General features: G+C 32.6%; 1 protein-coding gene across 3 annotated transcripts; it reads right to left on the reverse strand.

The window, feature by feature from the left end:
- Nucleotides 1–2,415: 2,415 nt before the first annotated feature.
- LOC141706556 (NADH kinase) lies at nucleotides 2,416–6,254 on the reverse strand. Of its 3 annotated transcripts, none has more exons than XM_074509305.1 (6): nucleotides 6,094–6,254; nucleotides 5,185–5,323; nucleotides 5,021–5,101; nucleotides 4,631–4,782; nucleotides 4,069–4,513; nucleotides 2,416–2,846 (listed from the first exon to the last, which is right to left on the reverse strand). In XM_074509305.1, exons 1-5 carry the CDS (start codon nucleotides 6,132–6,134, stop codon nucleotides 4,147–4,149), a joined length of 780 nt encoding a protein of 259 aa, XP_074365406.1. In that variant the 5' UTR covers nucleotides 6,135–6,254; the 3' UTR covers nucleotides 2,416–2,846; nucleotides 4,069–4,146. The 3 variants fall into 3 exon arrangements, with proteins under 3 accessions (XP_074365406.1, XP_074365405.1, XP_074365404.1); XM_074509304.1 differs by having other exon boundaries at nucleotides 5,185–5,407; XM_074509303.1 differs by having other exon boundaries at nucleotides 2,418–2,846; nucleotides 5,185–5,430; nucleotides 6,094–6,253.
- Nucleotides 6,255–10,203: the final 3,949 nt, after the last annotated feature.

The raw sequence follows: 10,203 nt of genomic DNA on the forward strand, positions 1-10,203 counted from the left end.
TGTCATATCACTAATTCACCATCACTCAATATTTTTGATATTGAATTTGATATAATGGTCAACAAGTCAATTATAAAATTATGATAATGCAGGAATTATTCATAGTCGCTGCTTCTTGATTAGTAAAACTGGGTGTTTGTTCACTATTTCAAGATATTGTTTCAAGTTCAGCGAGTAATGATAGCATATCTAATGGTCTGTCTAAACCTCAAATAAATGAATATATTCGGGACCAAATAATTTATTCAGAAAAAATGATAAAAATAGCCGATTTTTGAAAAAAATTAACAAAAATAGTCATTCTAAAAAAAGTGGTCAATTTTTGCCGATTGAATACTCCACTATCAGTTGGGTATCCCAATTTGTATAAGATATTCATATATGGGATACTCCACTGCCAGTTGGGTATCTTGTATAAAGTGGATACTCACTGACAATTGGGTATCCCATCGGCTAAAGTTGGCCAACTTTTCAGAAATTGGTTGTTTTTGTCAATTTTTTGTAAAAATAGGCTAAATTTGTCATTCACCCGATAAAATATACACCATTTCTAATATGTTCGGACTGAAAAAATTTATTTTTTTGACAAAATTATTCATTTACCTAATATTCATTTAAGGAGGTTCTACTGTATATCATTGAACAAATCAAAAAATGTCGGTCCAATGATTTTCCAACAATATTTGTCATGGAGGAAAAAAAAAAGGAAAGTAAAAAATTTTATAGCATTTATGTTGTCCTCCCTAGTTTTTTGTTAAAGTAAAAAAATGGAAGGGGAAAGAATGGGAAGGAAAAGAAAAAAAAATAACGTCAATTTTTTTCACTTGATAAGAGAAATATTTGAAAAATTAATATGGAGGAAAATATTTTTAAAAATGTATGCGAGAGATTGCCTCTTATTAATCATCCTATTATTAGAAAGAAACTTTTGAAAATAAGTTTTTAAAATTTTGTTTCACAATCTTTTCTTTTCTCTTTAACTAATATGACTTATAACCTTACAAATGAGTATCTATTCTCAATAATTTTCATTAATCATCCTATTACTAGAAAGAAACTTTTGAAAATAAGTTTTTAAAATTTTGTTTCACAATCTTTTTTTTTTCTTTTTTTTTGACTAATATGACTTATAACCTTATAAATGAGTATCTATTCTCAATAATTATCGGGTGAGACAGAGTCAACAATAAGTTCCTTACCACTAGAGCTATCCAATCGTGCTCTCTTTTCTCTTCTTAAAAAAATATGAAAAAGAAAATCTCTCTACATCCTTTTCAGCGGTGAATAACATTGATGTTTTTAATATGGAAGTAGCTGAAGAATTTGGTTAAATGTGAAACACATTTAGGCCCATTTGTTTAGTCATGAATGTTCATGGATGATTCCTTATCTGACCGAATCATACATTCAGTTTATTTGTTTAAAAATTGTATACATCTGAAAGATCCATATGTCACTTAACCATTCACTAGAAAATTTTAACCCAATGATTCATGGGCTGCTAGTACCTTCCTTTTTATCATCCTTTATATTTCACATTTACATTTTATTATTACTCTCTCTGTATTTTTTTATATGTCGATTGATTTTTTTTCACACAATTCTAAGTTATTTAACCGTATATGTAATATTCAAATATTACATAGATTCTAATATTGTAAATATTCAGTTTTAATTTTTTAATATATAATCGCAATGTTAATCATTAAAAAATCATAAAAATATTATATACCAAACAATCTTATTCATTTAACATTCAGATTTTCGATTCATTCAGATCATTTAAAAATATTAATAATTCAAATATAAATGTTTCAGATATGCCAAATGACCTTTTTTTAGTTAAATATTTCATTCTCCATCTGTCCCTTTTTAGTTGTCATATTTGACCTTTGATCTGTTAAATTGACCAATATTTAACTGAAGTTTAGTAATATTTTATCAATTAATAAAATTAAAAAATATATCATTGGAAAGAAATTTTAATCTACTGTATTTTTCAGTTTTTTAAAAATAATGTAATAGTAACTTATAATCTTTGGTCAAAAATTAATCAATTTGACCGATAAAAATAAAAATGTGACAACTAAAAAGGGAAGGAGATAATATATGCATGGAAGACATTGTCTATTTTTAGCACTAATTTTGTTTAGATACTAAATCAGTTTTGAAATTAATATATGATTTGCTTGGTGATTTGTTTTCGTATAAAAAAAATTTATATTTTTTTTATCTTTATTTTTTTTAAAAATATATAAAATATCCTCTCAAAATTCAAGAAAAAAGTTGTATTTTTTAAAAAAAAATTGTTCTATCACCTTAAATCAAAATTTCTGAATCCGCCCCGACATCAATAAATTATACATATTAAATTTTTAATTTTGCAAAATATACATATTTAATTTCTATTCAAAAAGAAAACTAAAAAATATTAGCTGAAATTATGTGTTCAACAATTTGCAGCTAGCCCATTCACAGGTCTTTACAGGATATTGGTCTCTGCTGAGCTTTTCCTTGGAAAGAGTTTTCAAAAACTGGACTATATTCCGTAGAAAGAGTTTTCAAAATATTAAAGCACCAATAGCTCACACATAATAACTAAGAAGTCTATACACTATTTAGAAAGTTGGATAATACTTTGTTTGTGCTGCAGATCAGGTAAAAGAGTCGTCGACTTCTGGTTCACATTTACAGATCGATTATATTTTGTCCACACAGTGATAAGAATAAACACTCCGAACAGATGTTAGTATGTTACTTCATTGATCCCCTTCACCTTCCACGATATGATTTCGAGCATTCGGTTTCTAAGTTTCATCAACCATGTCCAACACATTCCGGGTGTTCTGTGAAAAAAATTGAAAAGTGAGGCCCATAAACATAAGACATTTAATCGATTATTAAACAGGCCAGGACAAGCAAATACACAATATCTACATATATGTGCTATGTCTGCCTTTAAGCATTCTTGGTAGCAAACTGTAGCATTTCTCAGAACTCGATAAGTTTCCAGCTCTTAATCAGTATTGTGCATCTGTGCTCTGTAGCCCAAAGTTAGCAAGTTGGATAGTACTTGGATCCTTAATTTGTTAATAGGCGGATCAGCGGATTTTCAAACTCTGGCCCCCTCCCACAATTTGGAGGCCTGGTGCAATGGTGCACCACACGGCTCAAGCACAACAGTTGCTGGCCCTGAATTTCATCTAATTAACTAACACATACTACATACAGTGTGTGGTCCTTTTAGACAATTAGGCACAGCACAAAGCAGCAAGCCTTAGAGCAAGTGCAACAGCTCCCTATATTGCATCCTAAGTTAAAATTCGGGGTTAGTACGAAATAGTGCTCCTACAGTGTCCTGGTGTTTCCTAAAAACACAAGGAACCCCTAACTATTCCCTATTATTGAGGAACTCCCAGCCATCCCTAACTTCATTCCTAACAGTAAAAAAATTGAAAAATGTAGAAAGCTTTAACCTATATGCCTTCAATCGAAAAGCAGGTGGTCTTCAAAGTTCAGTAAATTAAAATTAAATTGTAATGACCTCATTTTGTACTATACCAGATATAAGTGCTACCTGTTAAATTACTAGCCACATAAAATCCCGCAACTTTAAACCGGTTTTTTTCTTAATATCTAAACTAATTTAAATTGGTATTTTTTTAAGTAATAAAAACAAATATTTCAAATTCATTAACTAACAAAAGAAAAATTAATTAATTTACATGAAATATGTGTGTTTAGTTTAAAGTCGCGGGATTGTATATGCATAATAATTAAGTCGCTAACAAATATATCTGCACAAGTGCAAAATGAGGTCATTACATAAAGCTCTGTGTTCATATCTCGAAAGCCAAATGCATATACTGTACAGAAGGATTAATGAACTAGTTTTATTCCAATTTGTAATTCAGGATAGATACTTTGATTCCTTAGCGTATCGATCAATCAAAAACATAACTCTTCCTATCTATAAGATAAACATGGGCGCCTCACATGTATGTAGAATGTTACATGGACCGACTTATACAGAACTCTAGAATTACAGTTTCAATTAAAAGAGAGTACCTGTAGTGCCGAATCCAGTCGTGCTACAGTACCTAGTGATGAGGCAAAAACAGGCTTAAAATTTGGGGCCAGATCTGGTCATTGTAACAAGTGGTGAGGCAAAAATACTTTTAATATTGGGGCCTGGGAAGATAGCTCAACTGTATCCTGATGTTCGATTGAATAGACTGTATGAGCACCATCAATGTAGATTAACCCTTCTTTACAAAACCATGTAGTATGAAAGGACTCGTCAAATTTCACTGTTCTATGCATTAAGCTAGAGTCTGCTGCTTTAGGAAGAATTGGTTCCCTGACTATATACTGCAGATCCTTGGATAGAATGGGCATAGAGAATCCACCTGCCGAGTGTATTGCAGCTGTTGATCCTGTAGCAGTAGAGATTCTAAGACCACTTGATCGGCAGTTTACCAATGAAGAACAGGACAAGCCGTCTTTTCTAATTCTGCCACGAATAAGGACAATTAAAGTGTATATTTCAGAGAACGTGAAACCTTGTATGTACAAGAGAAAATTCCATTCTTGATTTATTACTTATATTCATGGTATAATTGACACTAACCTGAATGAGAATCGGGATACTGCAGCAGGACATGGATGCGCAATTAAAATATCATTTAGAGCACAAGTTGGAAGTAGATTAGAGTTGATCCGAATTGACATTCTTGACAATTCAGAAGGACTTGACCGATCCTCAAGAATGTCATCTAATATCTGGAAGCAAAGAAAGATATTCACTAAAGCAGAAAGAACTAGGCTAAGAATTCAGAAAGAGAAAGACGCTATATCTTTACGTTCAATAAGAACATAGAGCAAACAAATAAGCAGACCGAACTTACCTAATTAAGGTTCTACTTAAGGATAGACGCAATTCTTGGCACGATACAACCAAACTATATTTAAAAAACACATGCAAAAAGAAAGCTTCCTACAAGAACTAGTTAGGACCTACTTGTTCGAAGTTTTTGACAGTTGCTGCACAAAGGTAACCAGTGCTTCTTGTTGCATCAAACTCGTTGCTACATTCTTCCACCTACGTCATATTATTATGTCAAAGACATCAGTCTCTCGTTATACCTTAAAAGTTAAACAGTAGGAACAAAAGCTATATATAACCTCTTTCACTTGTGTGGGATCGGAATTCACTCCCAAAACAGGAACCGAATCATCAATAAAGTGACTTGCTTGCAAAAGTGTGCCATCACCGCCAATAGTAATAACTAGGTCCACGTCACGAATTGGCTGTGACAGATCACTTCGAAAAACAGGCTTCCAATCAACAAACTTTTTCCGCAAAATATTTTGACAAATGTTTATAGCTTCTTTATGAACCATACGCCTGTCATCTAGATAACTTAACACCTACAATGAATGAAATAAATTCCGGAAAACAATACCATATTAATATATTATCAATATCCAAGATAACTCAGTCAGAGAAACCCGTCCTTCATTATGTATAGCAGAAGGCTGTCTTCCCAAATTTATAATTTATAACAACGGAAAATTCTTGATCAAGCATAAATGTCATTAACCTAACTTTCTTAGCTACATTTAGCAAAAAAAAAACTTTCTTAGCTACAATGTGTTTAAACATGACCATGTCAGGGAAAATGGTAGCTAAATAAGGCGTACCGGAAGACTGTCTTCCCAATTTATAGTCTAAAACAACGGAAAATCCTTGATCAAGAATAAAATGCACTCATATTCACTACTCTCAACTACCCGAAAGAAAGAACAACGGAACGACAATTATTTTTCAGTCAGGCATTTCATCAAACAGGTGATCCACACCCCAATTTTCGAAACATTACATCAAGCTAGCTCAGTTAGAGGAAAAGGGCAGTTAATGGGCTGCACCAGAAGACAATCTTGCCAATTATTAGTGCATTTACTTGAATAATCATGATTATCTAACAAGCATGTATTATTTTTCATTGAGGCATTTTATCAAACAGTTAATCTACGCTGTAGTAAAGTTATATTTGAGCTGAAAAGAAATAAAGAAAGGTGGTGTTGAAGTACCTTACACGAAGGGGAGTTTTTAATGGCGACGGAGAGAGCATTATTATTAGTATTTTTTGTTATACTAGCAGGAAAGACGTCAAATGGCTTTAACAGCACCAACAGACGCCTCCTCGCCATGCTCACGCCTCCTAATTTTACCACTGTTATGGTCTTCTTCGATAAATAAACTAGGTAACTCCGCGCGGTTAAAAAAATATATTTTAAAAAGTTGTGAATACATATAATATAATAAAAGTATAATATTCAGATTTTATTTAAAAAATCAATGATCAAAGTTAACTTTTTTTAAGAAAAAACTTTTCAATTACAATTTAAATAAATTAATATTATTTATTTTGTTAAACTAAATTATTTAACATACTTATTTTAGTTGAAGTGGCATTCACTTAAAATTTGGAATGCATGGCCAGAATAAATTATGTTCCTTGCCTGAAGAAAGAAAGATTTCGTAAGAAAAAGAATTCATATAAGTTTTTTATTTAAATAATAATATCCTTAATTCACGTATATTTAATCTTGTTATAAGTCATAGGGGAGGGGCAAATTTTTTAAAATATTACTTTCAAAAATTTTCCGCTTCCAAGTTTTTTCCACAATATTAGCAAAAGAGTTTTCTCAGCTAAATATCAACTTGTCCCATTTTAATTTTTTCTCTATTTGAATAAACTTAATCATCAACATCTCTATCTCAATACCCTTTTCTACCCATCTCTATCTCAATATTTATTTTCATCTTCTCTTTTTATTCATTTTTTCTTTAATAAAATCGAAATTTGTTTTACAAAACTCGAAAAATCCATTACAGTTCTTCAATTTAGTTTTCAGATCTACTAAGGTAAGAGCTTGGATTTTATAATAAAATTCAGTTTTTGGATTCAAAATCTCTGGTCTAACAACATATTACAATTTGGTGTTACTCCGAGATTTTTGAATTTTGGGTATTTTCGTATTGTTCTGTTTAAGTTAGTATTTGTGTGTTTAATTGTCTCGTTTTACGCGATGTGTCTCGCTTTGTGCGATATAGTGGTTGTGTTGAAAATGAATTGGATGGTGTATTGGGAGATTTGGATATCTCGCATCAAAAACACTTTCGGCAAGTCTATAGCTGGTGTCCGGCAGGTAGATAGCTGGGGTGCGTTTGGAACGGTGGTGAAAATCACATGTGCTCACCTCTCACAAAAAATATTTGTTCATAACATGAGGCCTCTAAACTCCGTTGTTGCAATTGAGTCCTCTAAACATTGCAATATTAATTGAATTAATGTGAGGGTCAATTGTGAAGCTACTGTTTTCGGGGGAGATGCGTGATGGATTGTCCGGGAAACCATTACCTTCATTTTTAATTTTCATAATATTTGTATTCAGTTTGTTAAGCAATCCGGAAACAAAATGGCTTAGTATTTAGCATTGTTTATTTTTCAACCTGCTTGCATGATCAGTTGTGGGTTTGTCCCGATTGAATCTCTTTCAAGTCATTAATGAAATCTGCTTTAAATTTGGCAAAAAAAAATCATGAACATCTTATCCCACAGCTTAATTAGTTCAGAAAATGTATTCATTACACTTGGTTTACTATTTTTTCCATTTGATGGCCCTTTTTAGACTGAGTAATTAATAGCAGCCACCAAAATTTAAAAGTGTAGTATAAAATTATGATCATACTTTATTACGTTCAAAAAACATTTTTCCCATTTGGTTTACTATTTTTTTCCATTTGATGGTTTTTTTAGACTGAGTAATTAATAGCAGCCACCAAAATTTAAAAGTGTAGTATAAAATTATGATCATACTTTATTACGTTAAAAAAATATTGTATTATCAAATTTAGTGTCAAAGGGAGCAAGCACGAAAAAAATGAAACACAAACAAAAGTAATATTTGATGCTAACTGACATGTATAATGTTTAATCAACTAAGCATATATAAATTATTAACACAGTAGAATCAAAATAACCAAGCTTTCAAACTTCATGTCACCATAACTTATTAGCACCTAGCTAATATAGTCTCTCACATCTATCATGAGTATGAATAAAATACAAATATGAGAATTTCATAGTCAAGGGTTTCAAAGGCCAAAATATATAATCATAATACTAAATCACTAACATATTTTATGGCATCTAATAAAGAATAGCACTGTTGTATCATATCAACAACGCACATATATGCACCGAAGTGATTCCTGACTGTTATGCCCAAAAATTGGTATAAACAATATTCAGATTAAGATTAATAAAATGAGCAGAATCGAAGGAGAAGCGCTTGAAATCTAGGAAAAGATAAGATTGACTTTCCATAAATAGAAGGTGAGCCCTAAAATCGCGCCTCATTGACTGAGTAGCTGATTAACAGTTGTGGTTATCATGTCTTACAGGCGCGCCCTCAAACATAATGGAGGAGGCGCGCCCAATTATTGACAAGGGGGAGAGGAATTCCTTGATTGGAATATGTCTTGTGGTGAGCCTTAGGGCGCGCCCTATGTAAGAAAGGCTCCTTGGACGGATTACTCAGACATGATTACTTTGACAGACCCACACCTTGGCTTGGACAGAATTAGAGCAAGCCCTAACGATGAATAATTTAGGGCGCGCCCTATGATGTAGAATGATAAAGGAAGAGATCAAAGGCTGATGACACAGGTTGGCGCCAACATGCAGGAATGTTTGGGCGCGCCCTTAACTTTTACTTGGCACACAAATGCATCTTTGACATGTTACTTGGACGAACTCTTTGGAAGATTCAAGGAAGATGGAGAATGTTATTACTAACCAATTTGATGCAGGTACTCTATTGAAGAACTCCTCCCTATAGCACATCTACAGGAAAGGCGGTGTCCGTGGTCAGAGACCTCCAGGGGTATGCCTGGACTGAAGACCTCCTCCTGTAGTCAATGGGTGTCCTCATTGGTAGACATGGCAAATCATTCAGGTCGTGTCGTTTCGTATCGTGTAATGTCGTGTTTCGTGTACTTTACGAGTAAACACGAAAACGACACGAAATTAAAACAGGTAACTGAAACTGATACACGAACATGACACGAGATTTAAACGACCTGACACGACACGATCTGGTGTACACGAATTTTTTCGTGTACCATTCATGTACACGAAATGAAATGAACTGTTTGGACATGAATGGAAACGAACCGTTACACGAAATTGTAAATGTTCACATTACATTTTTAAATTCAAAGTTAAGTCCAACAAAATTACAAACATAATTAAAAAAAATAATGTTCTTCATTCTTCAAAAGTCACAACCATATGCTGGATTTGCACCTTTTTCCAGATCTGCATGAACTCTAATCTCAACAACCCAAACTGCATTTCACATATTAAAAAAAGTCAATACCACAAATATCTAAAAACCAGACAAACTACAAATTAGAAACTCAGAAGTAGGCTGGTGTATCTTAACAGATATAATCTCCAATTTCAGACATCAGCTATATGCTCAAAACATTACAGCTTTTACTCACTAGTTCTGATCTCCACACGGACATTTAAGGTTGACTGAAAAACAGTCAGAGGTGAATACTTGATTTTCTACTTATTTCAGATCAAAAGCGAACTTATGCTAATTGGAATAACTGCAACCTATGTCCTGCACTGCATGAAATATGATATCCCCTAGAAAATACATTACTTCATTAAAAAAAGGGGAAACATATAATATATAAACATGAGTATGAAATTAAACTGAAGGCAGTATGTGTGTACAACTGTGCATGACGAATAACATAGTTAGACCTCGATAGTAATTGCTGTAAGGTCACCATCAATGAGACACCTTAACAGATGCAGTTTTGACAAAGATAAAGTTGCTAAAAAAGGAGATTTAAACAGTAATAAGGGGAAAACTCCGGATGGCCAAGTACGGATGTAAATTAGTAAAAAAGAATTAGTTGAGGATAAAGAAAGACGCTTTGCAATCACATATATAATCTGGGCAAAAACTGAACTGCATATATAACAGATATAATCTCCAAGAAAAGAAACTGAGCAAAAACTGAACTCTACATAATTAAGCTTATACCTCAAACGTCATTATCAGCTTCAGCATTAATGTTAGGTCACACACACACTGTAGAGGGGGTGAATACAG

The sequence above is a fragment of the Apium graveolens genome, chromosome 2, assembly GCF_009905375.1.
Source record: "Apium graveolens cultivar Ventura chromosome 2, ASM990537v1, whole genome shotgun sequence".
NCBI classification, from domain to species: domain Eukaryota; kingdom Viridiplantae; phylum Streptophyta; class Magnoliopsida; order Apiales; family Apiaceae; genus Apium; species Apium graveolens.

What these genes read in the sequence shown, in the direction of transcription:
- LOC141706556 (XM_074509303.1), bottom strand. Translation starts at nt 6,213, where the DNA reads ATGGCGAGGAGGCGTCTGTTGGTGCTGTTAAAGCCATTTGACGTCTTT. An exon ending in AAAACTCCCCTTCGTGTAAG is followed by an intron (nt 5,431 to 6,093) that starts GTACTTCAACAC and finishes CATTCATTGTAG; the next exon opens with GTGTTAAGTTATCTAGATGA. An exon ending in GTATCCCGATTCTCATTCAG is followed by an intron (nt 4,514 to 4,630) that starts GTTAGTGTCAAT and finishes TATTCGTGGCAG; the next exon opens with AATTAGAAAAGACGGCTTGT.